General features: G+C 36.9%; 2 protein-coding genes across 2 annotated transcripts; both read left to right on the top strand.

Moving 5' to 3' along the window:
* Positions 1–17,911: 17,911 nt before the first annotated feature.
* Positions 17,912–18,787, top strand: LOC310864615 (kelch domain-containing protein 3-like; the record flags this gene model as incomplete). Its single annotated transcript, XM_083773303.1, has 1 exon — positions 17,912–18,787. The coding sequence occupies one exon, from the start codon at positions 17,912–17,914 to the stop codon at positions 18,785–18,787; it is 876 nt and encodes a 291-aa protein (XP_083629429.1).
* A 1,359-nt stretch (positions 18,788–20,146) lies between these two features.
* Positions 20,147–22,153, top strand: LOC310864616 (carnitine O-palmitoyltransferase 2, mitochondrial-like; the record flags this gene model as incomplete). Its single annotated transcript, XM_083773304.1, has 1 exon — positions 20,147–22,153. The coding sequence occupies one exon, from the start codon at positions 20,147–20,149 to the stop codon at positions 22,151–22,153; it is 2,007 nt and encodes a 668-aa protein (XP_083629430.1).
* Between the last annotated feature and the right edge of the window lie 1,391 nt (positions 22,154–23,544).

The following is a 23,544-nucleotide window of genomic DNA, read 5'->3' on the forward strand; positions in this document are numbered from 1 at the left end:
TTTGAACATGGGATATAGCCCATACCGTACGGCATACTATAGCAAGACGTTTATCATCATTTTTTAGGTTTTGAAAAAAATGAAAATTTTCAAAAAACATGGGTTATAGCCCATCGTTTTTTGAAATTTTGAAAAATAAAATTAACCTCGTTTTTCATCATTTTTTTAACATGGGATATAGCCCATACCGTACGGCATACTATAGCAAGCCGTTTTTCATCATTTTTGAGGATTTGAAAAAAATGAAAAATTTAAAAAAACGATGGGCTATAACCCATGTTTTTTTAATTTTTAAAAAATAAAATTAACCTTGTTTTTCATCATTTTTGAACATGGGCTTTAGCCCATACCGTACGGCATACTATAGCAAGACGTTTATCATCATTTTTTAGGTTTTGAAAAAAATGAAAAATTTAAAAAAACATGGGTTATAGCCCATCGTTTTTTGAAATTTTGAAAAATAAAATTAACCTCGTTTTTAATCATTTTTGAACATGGGCTATAGCCCATACCGTACGGCATACTATAGCAAGACGTTTATCATCATTTTTGAGGTTTTGAAAAAAATGAAAAATTTCAAAAAACATGGGTTATAGCCCATCGTTTTTTGAAATTTTGAAAAATAAAATTAACCTTGTTTTTCATCATTTTTGAACATGGGCTATAGCCCATACCGTACGGCATACTATAGCAAGACGTTTATCATCATTTTTGAGGTTTTGAAAAAAATTAAAAATAAAAAAAAAACATGGGTTATAGCCCATCGTTTTTTGAAATTTTGAAAAATAAAATTAACCTTGTTCTTCATCATTTTTGAACATGGGATATAGCCCATACCGTACGGCATACTATAGCAAGCCGTTTTTCATCATTTTTGAGGATTTAAAAAAAATGAAAAATTTCAAAAAACATGGGTTATAGCCCATCGTTTTTTGAAATTTTGAAAATTAAAATTAACCTTGTTTGTCATCATTTTTGAACATGGGATATAGCCCATACCGTACGGCATACTATAGCAAGCCGTTTTTCATCATTTTTGAGGATTTAAAAAAAATGAAAAATTTCAAAAACATGGGTTATAGCCCATCGTTTTTTGAAATTTTGAAAATTAAAATTAACCTTGTTTGTCATCATTTTTGAACATGGGATATAGCCCATACCGTACGGCATACTATAGCAAGCCGTTTTTCATAATTTTTGAGGATTTGAAAAAAAAAAAAAAAAAAAAAAAAACATGGGTTATAGCCCATCGTTTTTTGAAATTTTGAAAAATAAAATTAACCTCGTTTTTCATCATTTTTGAACATGGGCTATAGCCCATACCGTACGGCATACTACGGCAAAAAAAAACAAAAAAAAAAAACATGGGTTATAGCCCATCGTTTTTTGAAATTTTGAAAAATAAAATTAACCTTGTTTTTCATCAATTTTGAACATGGGCTATAGCCCATACCGTACGGCATACTATAGCAAGACGTTTATCATCATTTTTGAGGTTTTGAAAAAAAAAAAAAAAAAAAAAAAAACATGGGTTATAGCCCATCGTTTTTTGAAATTTTGAAAAATAAAATTAACCTTGTTCTTCATCATTTTTGAACATGGGATATAGCCCATACCGTACGGCATACTATAGCAAGCCGTTTTTCATCATTTTTGAGGATTTAAAAAAAATGAAAAATTTCAAAAAACATGGGTTATAGCCCATCGTTTTTTGAAATTTTGAAAATTAAAATTAACCTTGTTTGTCATCATTTTTGAACATGGGATATAGCCCATACCGTACGGCATACTATAGCAAGCCGTTTTTCATCATTTTTGAGGATTTAAAAAAAATGAAAAATTTCAAAAAACATGGGTTATAGCCCATCGTTTTTTGAAATTTTGAAAATTAAAATTAACCTTGTTTGTCATCATTTTTGAACATGGGATATAGCCCATACCGTACGGCATACTATAGCAAGCCGTTTTTCATAATTTTTGAGGATTTAAAAAAAAAAAAAAAAAAAAAAAAACATGGGTTATAGCCCATCGTTTTTTGAAATTTTGAAAAATAAAATTAACCTCGTTTTTCATCATTTTTGAACATGGGCTATAGCCCATACCGTACGGCATACTACGGCAAAAAAAAAAAAAAAAAAAAAACATGGGTTATAGCCCATCGTTTTTTGAAATTTTGAAAAATAAAATTAACCTTGTTTTTCATCAATTTTGAACATGGGATATAGCCCATACCGTACGGCATACTATAGCAAGACGTTTATCATCATTTTTTAGGTTTTGAAAAAAATGAAAATTTTCAAAAAACATGGGTTATAGCCCATCGTTTTTTGAAATTTTGAAAAATAAAATTAACCTCGTTTTTCATCATTTTTTTAACATGGGATATAGCCCATACCGTACGGCATACTATAGCAAGCCGTTTTTCATCATTTTTGAGGATTTGAAAAAAATGAAAAATTTAAAAAAACGATGGGCTATAACCCATGTTTTTTGAATTTTTAAAAAATAAAATTAACCTTGTTTTTCATCATTTTTGAACATGGGCTTTAGCCCATACCGTACGGCATACTATAGCAAGACGTTTATCATCATTTTTTAGGTTTTGAAAAAAATGAAAATTTTCAAAAAACATGGGTTATAGCCCATCGTTTTTTGAAATTTTGAAAAATAAAATTAACCTCGTTTTTCATCATTTTTTTAACATGGGATATAGCCCATACCGTACGGCATACTATAGCAAGCCGTTTTTCATCATTTTTGAGGATTTGAAAAAAATGAAAAATTTAAAAAAACGATGGGCTATAACCCATGTTTTTTGAAATTTTTAAAAATAAAATTAACCTTGTTTTTCATCATTTTTGAACATGGGCTTTAGCCCATACCGTACGGCATACTATAGCAAGACGTTTATCATCATTTTTGAGGTTTTAAAAAAAAAAAAAAAAAAAAAAAAACATGGGTTATAGCCCATCGTTTTTTGAAATTTTGAAAAATAAAATTAACCTTGTTCTTCATCATTTTTGAACATGGGATATAGCCCATACCGTACGGCATACTATAGCAAGCCGTTTTTCATCATTTTTGAGGATTTAAAAAAAATGAAAAATTTCAAAAAACATGGGTTATAGCCCATCGTTTTTTGAAATTTTGAAAATTAAAATTAACCTTGTTTGTCATCATTTTTGAACATGGGATATAGCCCATACCGTACGGCATACTATAGCAAGCCGTTTTTCATAATTTTTGAGGATTTAAAAAAAAAAAAAAAACAAAAAAAAACATGGGTTATAGCCCATCGTTTTTTGAAATTTTGAAAAATAAAATTAACCTCGTTTTTCATCATTTTTGAACATGGGCTATAGCCCATACCGTACGGCATACTACGGCAAAAAAAAAAAAAAAAAAAAAACATGGGTTATAGCCCATCGTTTTTTGAAATTTTGAAAAATAAAATTAACCTTGTTTTTCATCAATTTTGAACATGGGCTATAGCCCATACCGTACGGCATACTATAGCAAGACGTTTATCATCATTTTTGAGGTTTTGAAAAAAAAAAAAAAAAAAAAAAAAACATGGGTTATAGCCCATCGTTTTTTGAAATTTTGAAAAATAAAATTAACCTTGTTCTTCATCATTTTTGAACATGGGATATAGCCCATACCGTACGGCATACTATAGCAAGCCGTTTTTCATCATTTTTGAGGATTTAAAAAAAATGAAAAATTTCAAAAAACATGGGTTATAGCCCATCGTTTTTTGAAATTTTGAAAATTAAAATTAACCTTGTTTGTCATCATTTTTGAACATGGGATATAGCCCATACCGTACGGCATACTATAGCAAGCCGTTTTTCATCATTTTTGAGGATTTAAAAAAAATGAAAAATTTCAAAAAACATGGGTTATAGCCCATCGTTTTTTGAAATTTTGAAAATTAAAATTAACCTTGTTTGTCATCATTTTTGAACATGGGATATAGCCCATACCGTACGGCATACTATAGCAAGCCGTTTTTCATAATTTTTGAGGATTTAAAAAAAAAAAAAAAAAAAAAAAAAACATGGGTTATAGCCCATCGTTTTTTGAAATTTTGAAAAATAAAATTAACCTCGTTTTTCATCATTTTTGAACATGGGCTATAGCCCATACCGTACGGCATACTACGGCAAAAAAAAAAAAAAAAAAAAAACATGGGTTATAGCCCATCGTTTTTTGAAATTTTGAAAAATAAAATTAACCTTGTTTTTCATCAATTTTGAACATGGGATATAGCCCATACCGTACGGCATACTATAGCAAGACGTTTATCATCATTTTTTAGGTTTTGAAAAAAATGAAAATTTTCAAAAAACATGGGTTATAGCCCATCGTTTTTTGAAATTTTGAAAAATAAAATTAACCTCGTTTTTCATCATTTTTTTAACATGGGATATAGCCCATACCGTACGGCATACTATAGCAAGCCGTTTTTCATCATTTTTGAGGATTTGAAAAAAATGAAAAATTTAAAAAAACGATGGGCTATAACCCATGTTTTTTGAATTTTTAAAAAATAAAATTAACCTTGTTTTTCATCATTTTTGAACATGGGCTTTAGCCCATACCGTACGGCATACTATAGCAAGACGTTTATCATCATTTTTTAGGTTTTGAAAAAAATGAAAATTTTCAAAAAACATGGGTTATAGCCCATCGTTTTTTGAAATTTTGAAAAATAAAATTAACCTCGTTTTTCATCATTTTTTTAACATGGGATATAGCCCATACCGTACGGCATACTATAGCAAGCCGTTTTTCATCATTTTTGAGGATTTGAAAAAAATGAAAAATTTAAAAAAACGATGGGCTATAACCCATGTTTTTTGAAATTTTTAAAAATAAAATTAACCTTGTTTTTCATCATTTTTGAACATGGGCTTTAGCCCATACCGTACGGCATACTATAGCAAGACGTTTATCATCATTTTTGAGGTTTTTAAAAAAATGAAATTTTTCAAAAAACATGGGTTATAGCCCATCGTTTTTTGAAATTTTGGAAAATAAAATTAACCTCGTTTTTCATCATTTTTTAACATGGGATATAGCCCATACCGTACGGCATACTATAGCACGCCGTTTTTCATCATTTTTGAGGATTTGAAAAAAATGAAAAATTTAAAAAAACATGGGTTATAGCCCATCGTTTTTTGAAATTTTGAAAAATAAAATTAACCTCGTTTTTCATCATTTTTGAACATGGGCTATAGCCCATACCGTACGGCATACTATAGCAAGACGTTTATCATCATTTTTGAGGTTTTGAAAAAAATGAAAAATTTCAAAAAACATGGGTTATAGCCCATCGTTTTTTGAAAATTTGAAAAATAAAATTAACCTCGTTTTTCATCATTTTTGAACATGGGCTATAGCCCATACCGTACGGCATACTATAGCAAGACGTTTCTCATCAATTTTGAGGATTTGAAAAAAATTAAAAATTAAAAAAAAACATGGGTTATAGCCCATCGTTTTTTGAAATTTTGAAAAATAAAATTAACCTTGTTTTTCATCATTTTTGAACATGGGATATAGCCCATACCGTACGGCATACTATAGCAAGCCGTTTTTCATCATTTTTGAGGATTTGAAAAAAATTTTTTTTTTCAAAAAACATGGGTTATAGCCCATCGTTTTTTGAAATTTTGGAAAATAAAATTAACCTCGTTTTTCATCATTTTTTAACATGGGATATAGCCCATACCGTACGGCATACTATAGCACGCCGTTTTTCATCATTTTTGAGGATTTTAAAAAAATGAAAAATTTCAAAAAACATGGGTTATAGCCCATCGTTTTTTGAAATTTTGAAAAATAAAATTAACCTCGTTTTTCATCATTTTTGAACATGGGCTATAGCCCATACCGTACGGCATACTATAGCAAGACGTTTATCATCATTTTTGAGGTTTTGAAAAAAATGAAAAATTTCAAAAAACATGGGTTATAGCCCATCGTTTTTTGAAATTTTGAAAAAAAAGATTAACCTTGTTTTTCATCATTTTTTAACATGGGCTATAGCCCATACCGTACGGCATACTATAGCAAGACGTTTATCATCATTTTTGAGGTTTTGAAAAAAATGAAAAATTAAAAAAAAACATGGGTTATAGCCCATCGTTTTTTGAAAATTTGAAAAATAAAATTAACCTCGTTTTTCATCATTTTTGAACATGGGCTATAGCCCATACCGTACGGCATACTATAGCAAGCCGTTTTTCATCATTTTTGAGGATTTGAAAAAAATGAAAAATTTCAAAAAACATGGGTTATAGCACATCGTTTTTTGAAATTTTGAAAAATAAAATTAACCTCGTTTTTCATCATTTTTGAACATGGGCTATAGCCCATACCGTACGGCATACTATAGCAAGAAGTTTTTCATCATTTTTGAGGATTTGAAAAAAATGAAAAATTTCAAAAAACATGGGTTATAGCCCATCGTTTTTTGAAATTTTGAAAAATAAAATTAACCTCATTTTTCATCATTTTTGAACATGGGATATAGACAATACCGTACGGCATACTATAGCAAGCCGTTTTTCATCATTTTTGAGGATTTAAAAAAAATGAAAATTTTCAAAAAACATGGGTTATAGCCCATCGTTTTTTAAAATTTTGAAAAATAAAATTAACCTCGTTTTTCATCATTTTTGAACATGGGCTATAGCCCATACCGTACGGCATACTATAGCAAGCAGTTTTTCATCATTTTTGAGGATTTGAAAAAAAAGAAAATTTTCAAAAAACATGGGTTATAGCCCATCGTTTTTTGAAATTTTGAAAAATAAAATTAACCTTGTTTGTCATCATTTTTGAACATGGGATATAGCCCATACCGTACGGCATACTATAGAAAGCCGTTTTTCATCATTTTTGAGGATTTGAAAAAAATGAAAAATTTCAAAAAACATGGGTTATAGCCCATCGTTTTTTGAAATTTTGAAAAATAAAATTAACCTTGTTTTTCATCATTTTTGAACATGGGATATAGCCCATACCGTATGGCATACTATAGCAAGCCGTTTTTCATCATTTTTGAGGATTTGAAAAAAAAATTAATTTTCAAAAAACATGGGTTATAGCCCATCGTTTTTTGAAATTTTGGAAAATAAAATTAACCTCGTTTTTCATCATTTTTTAACATGGGATATAGCCCATACCGTACGGCATACTATAGCACGCCGTTTTTCATCATTTTTGAGGATTTTAAAAAAATGAAAAATTTCAAAAAACATGGGTTATAGCCCATCGTTTTTTGAAATTTTGAAAAATAAAATTAACCTCGTTTTTCATCATTTTTGAACATGGGCTATAGCCCATACCGTACGGCATACTATAGCAAGACGTTTATCATCATTTTTGAGGTTTTGAAAAAAATGAAAAATTTCAAAAAACATGGGTTATAGCCCATCGTTTTTTGAAAATTTGAAAAATAAAATTAACCTCGTTTTTCATCATTTTTGAACATGGGCTATAGCCCATACCGTACGGCATACTATAGCAAGACGTTTCTCATCAATTTTGAGGATTTGAAAAAAATAAAAAATTAAAAAAAACATGGGTTATAGCCCATCGTTTTTTGAAATTTTGAAAAATAAAATTAACCTTGTTTTTCATCATTTTTGAACATGGGATATAGCCCATACCGTATGGCATACTATAGCAAGCCGTTTTTCATCATTTTTGAGGATTTGAAAAAAAAATTAATTTTCAAAAAACATGGGTTATAGCCCATCGTTTTTTGAAATTTTGGAAAATAAAATTAACCTCGTTTTTCATCATTTTTTAACATGGGATATAGCCCATACCGTACGGCATACTATAGCACGCCGTTTTTCATCATTTTTGAGGATTTTAAAAAAATGAAAAATTTCAAAAAACATGGGTTATAGCCCATCGTTTTTTGAAATTTTGAAAAATAAAATTAACCTCGTTTTTCATCATTTTTGAACATGGGCTATAGCCCATACCGTACGGCATACTATAGCAAGACGTTTATCATCATTTTTGAGGTTTTGAAAAAAATGAAAAATTTCAAAAAACATGGGTTATAGCCCATCGTTTTTTGAAAATTTGAAAAATAAAATTAACCTCGTTTTTCATCATTTTTGAACATGGGCTATAGCCCATACCGTACGGCATACTATAGCAAGACGTTTCTCATCAATTTTGAGGATTTGAAAAAAATTAAAAATTAAAAAAAAACATGGGTTATAGCCCATCGTTTTTTGAAATTTTGAAAAATAAAATTAACCTTGTTTTTCATCATTTTTGAACATGGGATATAGCCCATACCGTACGGCATACTATAGCAAGCCGTTTTTCATCATTTTTGAGGATTTGAAAAAAATGAAAAATTTCAAAAAACATGGGTTATAGCCCATCGTTTTTTGAAATTTTGAAAAATAAAATTAACCTTGTTTTTCATCATTTTTGAACATGGGATATAGCCCATACCGTACGGCATACTATAGCAAGACGTTTATCATCATTTTTGAGGTTTTGAAAAAAATGAAAAATTTCAAAAAACATGGGTTATAGCCCATCGTTTTTTGAAAATTTGAAAAATAAAATTAACCTCGTTTTTCATCATTTTTGAACATGGGCTATAGCCCATACCGTACGGCATACTATAGCAAGACGTTTCTCATCAATTTTGAGGATTTGAAAAAAATAAAAAATTAAAAAAAACATGGGTTATAGCCCATCGTTTTTTGAAATTTTGAAAAATAAAATTAACCTTGTTTTTCATCATTTTTGAACATGGGATATAGCCCATACCGTATGGCATACTATAGCAAGCCGTTTTTCATCATTTTTGAGGATTTGAAAAAAAAATTAATTTTCAAAAAACATGGGTTATAGCCCATCGTTTTTTGAAATTTTGGAAAATAAAATTAACCTCGTTTTTCATCATTTTTTAACATGGGATATAGCCCATACCGTACGGCATACTATAGCACGCCGTTTTTCATCATTTTTGAGGATTTTAAAAAAATGAAAAATTTCAAAAAACATGGGTTATAGCCCATCGTTTTTTGAAATTTTGAAAAATAAAATTAACCTCGTTTTTCATCATTTTTGAACATGGGCTATAGCCCATACCGTACGGCATACTATAGCAAGACGTTTATCATCATTTTTGAGGTTTTGAAAAAAATGAAAAATTTCAAAAAACATGGGTTATAGCCCATCGTTTTTTGAAAATTTGAAAAATAAAATTAACCTCGTTTTTCATCATTTTTGAACATGGGCTATAGCCCATACCGTACGGCATACTATAGCAAGACGTTTCTCATCAATTTTGAGGATTTGAAAAAAATAAAAAATTAAAAAAAACATGGGTTATAGCCCATCGTTTTTTGAAATTTTGAAAAATAAAATTAACCTTGTTTTTCATCATTTTTGAACATGGGATATAGCCCATACCGTACGGCATACTATAGCAAGCCGTTTTTCATCATTTTTGAGGATTTGAAAAAAAATTTTTTTTTCAAAAAACATGGGTTATAGCCCATCGTTTTTTGAAATTTTGGAAAATAAAATTAACCTCGTTTTTCATCATTTTTTAACATGGGATATAGCCCATACCATACGGCATACTATAGCAAGACGTTTATCATCATTTTTGAGGTTTTGAAAAAAATGAAAAATTTCAAAAAACATGGGTTATAGCCCATCGTTTTTTGAAATTTTGAAAAATAAAATTAACCTTGTTTTTCATCATTTTTGAACATGGGATATAGCCCATACCGTATGGCATACTATAGCAAGCCGTTTTTCATCATTTTTGAGGATTTGAAAAAAAATTTAATTTTCAAAAAACATGGGTTATAGCCCATCGTTTTTTGAAATTTTGGAAAATAAAATTAACCTCGTTTTTCATCATTTTTTAACATGGGATATAGCCCATACCGTACGGCATACTATAGCACGCCGTTTTTCATCATTTTTGAGGATTTTAAAAAAATGAAAAATTTCAAAAAACATGGGTTATAGCCCATCGTTTTTTGAAATTTTGAAAAATAAAATTAACCTCGTTTTTCATCATTTTTGAACATGGGCTATAGCCCATACCGTACGGCATACTATAGCAAGACGTTTATCATCATTTTTGAGGTTTTGAAAAAAATGAAAAATTTCAAAAAACATGGGTTATAGCCCATCGTTTTTTGAAAATTTGAAAAATAAAATTAACCTCGTTTTTCATCATTTTTGAACATGGGCTATAGCCCATACCGTACGGCATACTATAGCAAGACGTTTCTCATCAATTTTGAGGATTTGAAAAAAATTAAAAATTAAAAAAAAACATGGGTTATAGCCCATCGTTTTTTGAAATTTTGAAAAATAAAATTAACCTTGTTTTTCATCATTTTTGAACATGGGATATAGCCCATACCGTACGGCATACTATAGCAAGCCGTTTTTCATCATTTTTGAGGATTTGAAAAAAAAATTTTTTTTCAAAAAACATGGGTTATAGCCCATCGTTTTTTGAAATTTTGGAAAATAAAATTAACCTCGTTTTTCATCATTTTTTAACATGGGATATAGCCCATACCGTACGGCATACTATAGCACGCCGTTTTTCTACATTTTTGAGGATTTTAAAAAAATGAAAAATTTCAAAAAACATGGGTTATAGCCCATCGTTTTTTGAAATTTTGAAAAATAAAATTAACCTCGTTTTTCATCATTTTTGAACATGGGCTATAGCCCATACCGTACGGCATACTATAGCAAGACGTTTATCATCATTTTTGAGGTTTTGAAAAAAATGAAAAATTTCAAAAAACATGGGTTATAGCCCATCGTTTTTTGAAATTTTGAAAAAAAAAATTAACCTTGTTTTTCATCATTTTTTAACATGGGCTATAGCCCATACCGTACGGCATACTATAGCAAGACGTTTATCATCATTTTTGAGGTTTTGAAAAAAATGAAAAATTAAAAAAAAACATGGGTTATAGCCCATCGTTTTTTGAAAATTTGAAAAATAAAATTAACCTCGTTTTTCATCATTTTTGAACATGGGCTATAGCCCATACCGTACGGCATACTATAGCAAGCCGTTTTTCATCATTTTTGAGGATTTGAAAAAAATGAAAAATTTCAAAAAACATGGGTTATAGCACATCGTTTTTTGAAATTTTGAAAATTAAAATTAACCTTGTTTGTCATCATTTTTGAACATGGGATATAGCCCATACCGTACGGCATACTATAGCAAGCCGTTTTTCATAACTTTTGAGGATTTGAATTTTTTAAAAATTTTCAAAAAACATGGGTTATAGCCCATCGTTTTTTGAAATTTTGGAAAATAAAATTAACCTCGTTTTTCATCATTTTTTAACATGGGATATAGCCCATACCGTACGACATACTATAGCACGCCGTTTTTCATCATTTTTGAGGATTTGAAAAAAATGAAAAATTTCAAAAAACATGGGTTATAGCCCATTGTTTTTTGAATTTTTGAAATGTTTTTATCCTCGTTTTTCAACATTTTTGACCATGGGCTATGGCCCATACCGTACGGCATACTATAGCACGCAGTTTTTCATCATTTTTGAGGATTTGAAAAAAATGTTTTAATTTATTTTTTAATCCTCGTTTTTCATCATTTTTGACCATCCCACTGAGCAATAGCCAGCTATCAGACGAGCGTCTAAAAATGGGATAAAAACCGTCTAAAAATAGACGTCTAAAAAACGTCTAAAAATATATATATATAAATAGACGTTTTTTATCCCATTTTTAGACGCTCGTCTAATAGCCCATATCGTACACCGTACGGTATACTATAGCACGCCGTTTTTCATCATTTTTAAAGATTTGAATTTAATGAAAAAAAAACATGGGTTATAGCCCATCGTTTTTTGAATTTTTGAAAACAAATTAACCTCGTTTTTCATCATTTTTGACCATGGGCTATAGCCCATAACGTACGGCATACTACAGCACGCAGTTTTTCATCATTTTTGAGGATTTGAAAAAAATGGGTTATAGGAACTTTGTATTTAAAATAAATGAGAAAGCGAGAAATGAGAAAGCAAGAAATGAGAAAGCGAGAAATGGAAAAGCGAGAAATGAGAAAGCGAGAAATGAGAAATGAGAAAGCGAGAAAGCGAGAAATGAGAAATGAGAAAGCGAGAAAGCGAGAAATGAGAAAGCGAGAAAGCGAGAAATGAGAAATGGAAAAGCGAGAAAGCGAGAAATGGAAAAGCGAGAAATGAGAAAGCGAGAAATGAGAAAGCGAGAAATGAGAAATGAGAAAGCGAGAAATGAGAAAGCGAGAAATGAGAAATGGAAAAGCGAGAAAGCGAGAAATGGAAAAGCGAGAAATGAGAAAGCGAGAAATGAGAAAGCGCGAAATGAGAAATGGAAAAGCGAGAAAGCGAGAAATGAGAAAGCGAGAAAGCGAGAAATGAGAAAGCGAGGAATGAGAAATGGAAAAGCGAGAAAGCGAGAAATGGAAAAGCGAGAAATAAGAAATGAGAAAGCGAGAAATGAGAAATGAGAAAGCGATAAATGAGAACGCGAGAAATGAGAAAGCGAGAAATGAGAAAGCAAGAAAGCGAGAAATGAGAAAGCGAGAAATGAGAAAGCGAGAAATGAGAAATGAGAAAGCGAGAAATGAGAAAGCGAGAAAGCGAGAAATGAGAAAGCGAGAAATGAGAAATGGAAAAGCGAGAAAGCGAGAAATGAGAAAGCGAGAAATGAGAAATGAGAAAGTGAGAAATGAGAAATGGAAAAGCGAGAAAGCGAGAAATGGAAAAGCGAGAAATGAGAAAGCGAGAAATGAGAAAGCGCGAAATGAGAAAGCGAGAAATGGAAAAGCGAGAAAGCGAGAAATGAGAAAGCGAGAAATGAGAAATGGAAAAGTGAGAAATCGAGAAATGAGAAATGAGAAATTAGGAAGCGAGAAAGCGAGAAATGAGAAAGCGAGAAATGAAAAAGCGAGAAATGAGAAATGGAAAAGCGAGAAATGAGAAATGAGAAAGCGTGAAATGAGAAAGCGAGAAAGCGAGAAAGCGAGAAATGAGAAAGCGAGAAATGAGAAATGGAAAAGCGAGAAAGCGAGAAAGCGAGAAATGGAAAAGCGAGAAAGCGAGAAATGAGAAAGCGAGAAATGAGAAAGCGAGAAAGCGAGAAATGAGAAAGCGAGAAATGAGAAATGGAAAAGCGAGAAATGGAAAAGCGAGAAATGAGAAAGCGAGAAATGAGAAATGGAAAAGCGAGAAAGCGAGAAATGGAAAAGCGAGAAATGAGAAATGAAAAAAAGCGAGAAATGAGAAAGCGAGAAATGAGAAAGCGAGAAATGAGAAATGAGAAAGTGAGAAATGAGAAATGGAAAAGCGAGAAAGCGAGAAATGGAAAAGCGAGAAATGAGAAAGCGAGAAATGAGAAAGCGCGAAATGAGAAAGCGAGAAATGGAAAAGCGAGAAAGCGAGAAATGAGAAAGCGAGAAATGAGAAATGGAAAAGTGAGAAATCGAGAAATGAGAAATGAGAAATTAGGAAGCGAGAAAGCGAGAAATGAGAAAGCGAGAAATGAAAAAGCGAGAAATGAGAAATGGAAAAGCGAGAAATGAGAAATGAGAAAGCGTGAAATGAGAAAGCGAGAAAGCGAGAAAGCGAGAAATGAGAAAGCGAGAAATGAGAAATGGAAAAGCGAGAAAGCGAGAAAGCGAGAAATGGAAAAGCGAGAAAGCGAGAAATGAGAAAGCGAGAAATGAGAAAGCGAGAAAGCGAGAAATGAGAAAGCGAGAAATGAGAAATGGAAAAGCGAGAAATGGAAAAGCGAGAAATGAGAAAGCGAGAAATGAGAAATGGAAAAGCGAGAAAGCGAGAAATGGAAAAGCGAGAAATGAGAAATGAAAAAAAGCGAGAAATGAGAAAGCGAGAAATGAGAAAGCGAGAAATGAGAAATGAGAAAGTGAGAAATGAGAAATGGAAAAGCGAGAAAGCGAGAAATGAGAAAGCGAGAAATGAGAAAGCGCGAAATGAGAAAGCGAGAAATGAGAAATGGAAAAGCGAGAAAGCGAGAAATTAAAGCGAGAAATGAGAAAGCGAGAAAGCGAGAAATGAGAAAGCGAGGAATGAGAAATGGAAAAGCGAGAAAGCGAGAAATGGAAAAGCGAGAAATGAGAAAGCAAGAAAGCGAGAAATGAGAAAGCGAGAAATGAGAAATGAGAAAGCGAGAAATGAGAAATGAGAAAGCGAGAAATGAGAAAGCGAGAAAGCGAGAAAGCGAGAAAGCGAGAAATGAGAAATGGAAAAGCGAGAAAGTGAGAAATGAGAAAGCGAGAAATGAGAAATGAGAAAGCGAGAAATGAGAAAGCGAGAAATGAGAAAGCGAGAAAGCGAGAAATGAGAAAGCGAGAAAGCGAGAAATGAGAAAGCCCATATTGTACGGCATACTATAGCACGCCGTTTTTCATCATTTTTGAGGATTTGAAAAAAATGAAAAAATGAAAAAAGCGATGGGTTATAGCCCATCGTTTTTTTGATTTTTAATTTTTTTTTAATCCTCGTTTTTCATCATTTTGGACCATGGGCTATTGATGGAACCATCATTGGATCGAACCACGGTCTGGTTCCAAAATAAATTTATATTTATAGTCAAAGTTAATGTAAAATCAATGTTAATGTAACTCTGAGAGTCTACACATGTGTACACTCGATACATTTGGTTCTAAACTATTTAGCTGGGGACCCCCTGGAACTCCGTCAAGGCCCCCTGTGTGTCCCCGGACCCCACTTTGGGAACCACTGCACTAGGGTTTGAATCCTGGGGAGACTGTTCACCAAACCCACGGTCTGGTGCCAAATAAAAGGGGCTATAGTCCATCGTCTCGGAGCACATGCTATAGGGTGCCATTTCACAATTTGAGCATTTTCTAAAAAAGTAAAAAATGTATGCATTATATGGTCATGTTTATGTGCTTAAGTTTGTTCATGTACTGATCGTTGTTTATTCTTTGCGTTTATCAGTTTTTACGTTGGTCTATTGAGAGTGAGGGCTCAATAAACTCATCAGTAAACAGAAACGACTGACACGGTCATGGAAGGAGTGACAACAGGAAAGAACCTGGGGGTTATCATCTATGAAAAAGGCATGAGCCTTGAGCAGAAAATTAACCATGTAAATACAACAAATTGAGGGCACCGCAGGGAGTTGAACCCCATTCTGGTAAACCAGTAGTACCACACCAGTGCCTTAGTTGGTTTTGTTGTAATTTACAGGTCCAAAAGCAATCACAATATAACAATTTGTATCATAACGGACTATAAATGATAGTCATGATTATATCTTTATACAATTGAAATCCAGAAGACTCACTCCACAAATGGAGGAAAACTCCTCAGACATAAACTAAGCATTTTTTCATGCTTATAAAGTGCTGCAAAGTGATAAAAGTGAAAAGTTCAGCAGAAACCTTTTGGGTCCTAGGCCCATCATCAATGCCTCGCCTACTGACCGGCATGAATGAAGTTTTAGCTGCAAATTGCAGCATAAATAAATCGCATCAATACACACCACATAATGTCATGTGATCTGAACTGACACGATGAAGCTTCACTCGCACATTATAAAAGACATGCATCACATCAATCCACATCACATACCTAACCCTAGCCCTAACCCTAAGTTCATCATGTGATTTGGGGATGACTTTATGAAGCCTTACTCACAAAATGTGAAATGATACAAGACATAAACACACATCACATACCGGGCCTGTGTTCATATGTGATGTGGGCTTACTTGATGAAGCTTTACTCACAAATTAGATCTGATAATATAGCACCAACAATCAGAGATGGGCAGTATTTGAAATACATGTATTTGAAATACTTTTTTGTATTTTGTAATTTGTATTTCGCTGACATGGAAGAAATGAGATGTATTTTGTATTTAGATAAATTTTTTGACCCAGTATTTGTATTTTGTATCAAAATACATTTTCAATATATTTTGCCCATCAGAGATGGGCAGTATTTGAAATACATGTATTTGAAATACGTATTTGAAATACTTTTTTATATTTTGTAATTTGTATTTCGATGGGGATGGAAGATGTATTTTGTATTTAGATACATTTGACCCAGTATTTGTATTTTGTATCAAAATATATTTTCAATGTATTTTGCCCATCTCTGCCAACAATAGAACGGCACAGTCCCTCCCCCTTTCAGAACAACGAACGGCCCAGGAAATGAAAACGCAATGCATTTTTCCCATAGGCAGTTTTTATTTAATTTATTTAAAGACCTTTTAAGCGTCGTACGAAGCCAACTCTTGTCGTGAACAAATCATGACAACACACACAATATTTCGGCCAAACAAAGAATTAGAAAGTAGAAAAAAACGGCACACTTTTGTTGTTTTTCTTCTTTGTAATTATTTGTTTGGCCCGAAATATTGTGTGTGTTGTCATGAAACTCTGACACCACAAAAACTTAACTTTAATAACTTTATTAAAGCAAAGAATAGAAGAGAAGATGAAAGGTTGGGTAGAAACCGTGCACGTCCAAAACATTTTTTTCTGGACCAAAAACATATATGTGATATTATTTAGTATTAATAATAATCTGTGTTCCAATGTTATTTAGTCACAAGCTCTTGTTTATACTTCAACGGTTCGATACATTAAATATATATATATATATATATATATATATATAATAGGTTATATTCAATAATGGATGATCTTTGCATCGTGAGCTTGTAGATCAGCTATTTGCTACTTTAGTGTGTGACACTGTAGCATGACCAAGTAAGGAAATTCATTTACAAAAGAATATTGAACTATGGAGATACAAGGTTTCTGCCCGACAGCCAAAGATAATGAACTACGCTCACTTACCTTCAATATCAGCACTAAACAAAACACATACCAACCAAGGAAGAAAATCTGCCATAATTTTCTTCCCGTTAGTTTGGACAGATCTACAGCATAGAAGGCTGTAAACAGTGTTAAGCAGGCTACATGCTACCATGATACCAGACATAAGTCACATACCGCCACATCACATTTGTACACACACACACCACTAGTGAAGAACTAGGACAATAGATTGGCAAGGAGAAATACAATACTTTTTTTCCTGAGACAACCAAAACAAATAACTTTATCATATGGTACCCTGTCATTGGCTCATTGATAGCCCAGCCTGTATATAAGACATGCCCAAATGCTACCACCTATGACTCTGATGAAGACCGCAAGGTGGAAACGTTAGTCGTTTTGTATGCTCAGCACCTAAATAAAAGGCTCTAAATGTCCGTGCTGCTCCAGTCTCTTCTCCTTATGCAGCAGTGGAGTATCTATATCATGAAACTATATAGGCCTACAGGTATATGAACCATACATACTATACTACATTATACTATACATATGTACTATAAAGTGCTATGAATACATGAAATGCAATTCTAGTGCTGTCTACGTAACATGCTATAAGTTTGTTTAAAATGCTATCTAAGTCTACATAATGTGCTACGGGCCATGATGGAGTCTGAAAAGGTGGGTTTGGAGAATCAGTTGGAGTAATGACATCATCACACACATGACGTCACAATGCCATCATCACAAAATGAACCATCGAACAAATACGACCTCTATTTAGAAACATTTTACCGACCGATTATGTAGCCAGTTGTGACTAATATTTCAATGTTCTATATAAGGGGAATCAACAGTAGTCAGCTTTCCTGATTGGCCAACCCAACTCATCTTCTGTGTGGTTGTATACAACTCTGTGTGACAGTTTGTCCCACTGAACCAAATTCCTATAAGCATTGGGACTCGACTGTTTTACAGAGTCTTAAGGCAAACCCAACTCGATCCGTGGCGTGAGAAATGCTCCGCTGGACGTCACCTCTGGACGGAGCTCCGGCAGCGTACGGTTCTGCTGCCGTCACTGTGGAGCACAAGGTGTTCTGCTTTGTGGACTACTGGGACAACGACAGTGATCAGATCCAGGTGCATGTCTTCAACACAGTGTCTTTACGTTGGACGAAGTTGCCCCCAGAAGAGACAACTAGAAGAGGAGAACGTCCCCCGGAGGTCCCTTCCGGCCACAGGGGACACACAGCTGTCCCGATAGAAGATGATGCGATATACGTCTGGAGAGGGAGGCCTTACTGCAACCGGCTTTACGCATTCGATGCCGACGCCCACACATGGTTGAAGCCCGAGAGTTCCGGGGCTGTTCCAGAGGCGAGGTATAACCACTCGGCCTGCGTGCTGGGGAAGGTCATGTATATCCATGCGGGATACACCCAGATGGGACACACTGATAGCATGTACAAGTTGGACACCGCCACAATGGCCTGGGCTTTAGTTAACGCGGGAGTCACTCCTACGGCTGCTTCGTCAGGTCACTCTGCCACCGTCATTGGCACAAGCATGTTTGTATTTGCAGGCGGAGAGCGACAGAGGAACTATTACAACAGCGTCAGAGTGTTTGACACAAAGACCAATCTCTGGCTGAGTGCACAGTCTAGACAGCTGCTCACAGAAGAACGCAGGTTTCATTCAGCCTTTGCCTACAATGGAGAGCTGTACATCATTGGTGGTGAACAATCTAGCCAGATCTTCAGTGATCTGTGGAGATTCACTCCAGAGACCTTCTCCTGGAGGCAGGTTGAGCCCAAGGGGAAAAGCCCACGTTCAGGGATGCCTGGGATGTGCTGTTGCATGGTGGGAGACTGTGTCATCATCTTCGGGGGATGACCTGTACATCTTGGACTTGAGTCCTAGTCTGAAGACTTTATCCAAGTTAGCAGTTCTTCGGTACGGTCTGGAGCAGTCAGAACTCCCACTTGATATCAGGTGGGATCTGGCAGCCATGACCAACAGGAACAGAAAATAAACAAACAAAAAAAAATACATCAATAAATGAATAAAATAGTCACCGGCAAATATATAAACCACAGCTCATTTCACGGGAGGAGTAGGTCGCACCATTAGGAGCCAAGCCTGAGGGAGTCGTAGGCCCCTACTGTTTTTATACCGTATTTTCTTCTTGGGAATATGGTAGACTAGAGGGTCATGGGAAACGGTCACAGACTCAAAAGACCTCTGACCTTTAGATCTCCCAACTCGGAAGTAGAATTGAGGGCAATGCTGTCGCCTCACAGCTAGAAGGTCCTGGGTTCGATTCCTGCTCGGGGCGCTGTGGGTGCTGGCGGCGTGTTTCCTCCTCCGCGTCATCAGTGCCCATACCCGAAGGCGGGGTTGGCGAAAGGGCCTTTCTGTGTGGAGTTTGCATGTTCTCCCCGTGTCCCCTAGGGTAGATACACTCACAAAAACATGCAGTAATCCTGGTCTCTAAACTGCCTCCCCCTGGCCAGCCGGGGCGCCTGATGGAGGGGAAAGGAACTGGTTGGAATAACGTGTTCCTTCCACGCGCTACGTCCAACCAGGGAAACTCCCCCCTGTCAGGTGTAAAGGAGCAACTTGGACACTCAAGCATGAAGGAAGCATGAGTTAAGTCTGTTGCTCTCCCCAGGTTGGCGGAGGGTGTGTAGAGCCCAGGATCACATTAGATGATTGACACAGGGGTGAAAAATGGGTTACAAAATCGTGGGATAAAAAATATATATAAAAAAAAAAGAATTGAGGGCAAGCCCTCATTTTCAATGTAGCCGAGGTTACAATACACACATACACAATACATATATAAATCAGGGTATAGATAGATGGATGGATGGATGGATGGATGGATGGATGGATGGATGGATGGATGGATGGATAGGCCACACGTCAACTTAGCTGGCCTGGAATCACACCAATCCTTGGTCCCAGGCAAGGATAAGAAAGATCTACTTGTGTGATATATCCTTGTTAATATTACTTGAAGGGAAGTCTATGACATCAGCTATCTATGACATCAGTGTTATGATGTCAGTATTAGGATGTCAGTGATCTCCATATGTAGGCATAAAGGGACACAAATACAGATATAGATTACTTAATTTTCAGGCTACGGAACTCCTCTTTCCCTTGGATGGGAACTTGGTGAATCCGGCAGAGATCGAATCCCTTGGATGGGAACTTGGTGAATCCGGCAGAGATCGAAGAGGCGAGAGAATGGTAAAGACATTACCACTCTTTTCCCACAGTCTAAAATGCTTCAGGATCAAAGCACTGGTCAAGCACCAGTCATCAATAAGCGGAATTACCTCTCCAGAAACACTGGGCCAAAATGGGCCTCCACTGGAGTACTTGCATCAAAGTATTGTACCCTCTATGCACTATCAAAGGAGCTTGCCAAGACTACCTATCCCTAAACTAGAAGACACAATTAAGAGGTATTTGGCTGCACAGAGGCCACTGTTGGATGATGACCAGTTCAGGGAAACGGGGAAACTGGCACATGACTTCATGAGCAGTGTGGGGAAACAGTTGCACGAAGAACTAGTAGCTCAGGACGACAATAATAAGAACACCAGCTACATTTCAGCGCCGTGGTTTGACATGTATCTGTCTGCGCGGGAATCCGTCGTGTTGAACTACAATCCCTTCATGTCCTTCCGTCCCGATCCAAAGACAGAATACAATGACCAGCTGGTACGAGGCACCAACATGGTGTGTTCCGCTGTTCGCTTCATGAAGACCCTACGCGCCGGACTGCTGGAGCCCGAGGTCTTCCACCTCGACCCGGCTAGGAGCGACACGGACACCTTCAAGAAGTTCATCCGCTGGGTGCCCCCGTCTCTGTCCTGGTTCGGAGCCTACATGGTAAAGGCGTACCCGCTGGACATGTCCCAGCACTGTCGCCTCTTCAATGCCACCCGCATCCCCAAGCGCGGCCGAGACGAGCTCTTCACCGACGAGAAAGGGCGACATCTCTTGGTGATGAGGAAGGGCAACATGTATGTGTTCGACGCGGTGGACGTGGACGGGAACTTGGTGAATCCGGCGGACATCCAGTCCCACTTGAAGTATATCTTGGCCGACCCTACCCCCGCACCCGCCTTTCCTCTTGGGGTCCTGACCAGCGAGAACAGGGACGTGTGGGCCGCACTGAGGGACGAGCTACTCGCTGCCGGAAACGGCGAGTTGCTGCAGATCGTCGACAGTGCCCTCTTCTGCCTCTGTCTGGACGACGAGAGCATGCGGGACAACATCCACATGTCCCACAACATGCTGCACGGGGACGGCTGCAACCGCTGGTACGACAAATCCTTCAGCCTCATTCTGGCCAAAGACGGACAGGCGGCCGTCAATTTTGAACATTCCTGGGGCGACGGCGTGGCCGTGCTCCGACTCCTGAACGAGGTCTTCAAAGACACCACGGAGAGGCCGCTGGTGAACCCGGACTCTGCCCCCGCTGCTGTGGACTCGGCCGCTGCCGTGCGCAGGCTCCAATTCGACCTGGGCGCCGAGCTGGAGAGCGCGGTCGCGGAGGCCAAGGAGAAGTTTGACGCGGCCGTGTCGAAGCTCACCATCGGCGTCATGGAGTTCAGGAAGGGCGGAAAGAAACAACTGAAGGATAAGAACTTGAGTCCGGATGCCGTGGCCCAGCTGGCCTTTCAGATGGGCTTCCTGAGGCAGTACGGGAGGACGGTGGCTACATACGAGTCGTGCAGCACGGCGGCATTCAAACACGGACGCACGGAGACCATCCGTCCAGCCACCATGCATACACAGTCCTGTTCGCAGGCCTTTGTCTGCCGGCCGGGACAACATAGTGCCGAGAAGCTGATGGCCATGCTCACTGAATGCTCCGAATACCACGGGCGACTTACCAAGGAAGCAGCTATGGGCCAAGGGTTTGACCGGCACCTGTTTTCCCTGCGTTACCTGGCGAACTCCCGGGGACGGCCTCTACACGGCCTATACAAAGACCCAGCCTACGCCGCAATCAACCACAACATCCTCTCCACAAGCACACTCACAAGCCCCGCCCTCGGCATAGGAGGCTTTGCCCCCGTGGTCCCGGATGGCTTCGGCGTGGGCTATGTTGTCCATGACGAGTGGATCGGCTGCAACGTCTCCAGCTACCCAGCTCGCAATGTGCACGAGTTCCTGCAGTGTGTTCACACATCCTTAGAGGACATCTTTGCTGTCCTGGAAGGAAAGCCTGTCCGCTAATAGGCCACTTATACTTACTTACTCCTCTTCGTCCTCTATGGCAGTAGTTCTCGACATGTGGGTCGAGACCAGACAGTGGAATTGCGGGGTAGAGTGTCCGTCCTCAAACTGGGAGGTCGGGGGTTCGATCCCCGGCCGACCGGGTCATACCAAAGACTGTAAAAATGGGACCAGCGTCAATGGGTTGAATTGGGGGGGTCAAATCAACGAATCAAATGATTCCGGCGCACGCTGCGGCGGCTCACCGCTCCAAGAGACGGGTCAAATGTGGCAAACAAATTTCTCTGCGGTAAAACACGACTTTGACCTCCATGGGGTGGGTCCCCAGACTCCCCACATGATTTTGGGAGGGTCCCCGGATGACAGTGAATAAGGACTTTTAAGACCTTTTTCCAATACCTCGAAATACCCCCTGAAATGTTACTGTTGATTACTGCACCACAAGTAATCAACAGACTTTACTATAGTAATACATCGTAATACATCATCTCATTCCGGCCAATTAGAATTTGTGTCCTCACCTTCGTCTTCAAAATTTGTGTTTACGCAATGAATTGAATACATTAACTGCTACAATTCCAAGTCCTTCTCCAGTTCAAATATGATTTATTGGGACATAAGGCTTCACTGAGTGCTCTCCATTGCATTCGGTCCATGGAAGCATGTTGCGCCTCTCCCCATGACAATGGTTTGTTCCTGATGACCACACCATTTAGGTCTGGTTTCTGTGGACCCATAGGAGGCCTTAAGTATGTTTCACCAGTTTCAATTGAAACGGGCCTCCACCCTCAGGGGGCCTCAACAAAATAATGATGTCATAGGTATGTGGGGGCCTCATATTTGGTCTTGAAACGGGCCTCCAGATTCCTGAGAACACACAAACACACCAAGCTGGCCATAGGGGGCGCTAGCTCCCCTCAAAGAGCCAGAATGCAAAATGCTTGTCATTCAGCCTCACTTTGAGTTGCTCAGTGGACTGTCTCTCACACAGCGATATGGAGGAAAATATCACACCCACGTGACGTGAGCGGCACTGTTATCACCATACATCACATTCCGTGCTCACCCAGTCAGCTTGAGCACATTCCGCGCACACACACACACACACACACACACACACACACACACACACACACACACACACACACACACACACACACACACACACACACACACACACACACACACACACACACACACAGCCTCAAAATACAACACAGCTCAGTGTTAGGGAACGCTGTAGCAATTTACAATTTAGGCATTTAGCAGACGCTCTTAATCCAGAGTGACTTACATTAAGCAAGAACAAAAAATCATGGGAATGTATCACATAAAAAGCATTTATCATGAAACATGCATAAGCTAAGAACGTAACAGTGGACTATCTATAA

Source organism: Protomyctophum parallelum, assembly GCF_964188405.1.
Source record: "Protomyctophum parallelum genome assembly, chromosome: 9".
Lineage (NCBI taxonomy): Eukaryota > Metazoa > Chordata > Actinopteri > Myctophiformes > Myctophidae > Protomyctophum > Protomyctophum parallelum.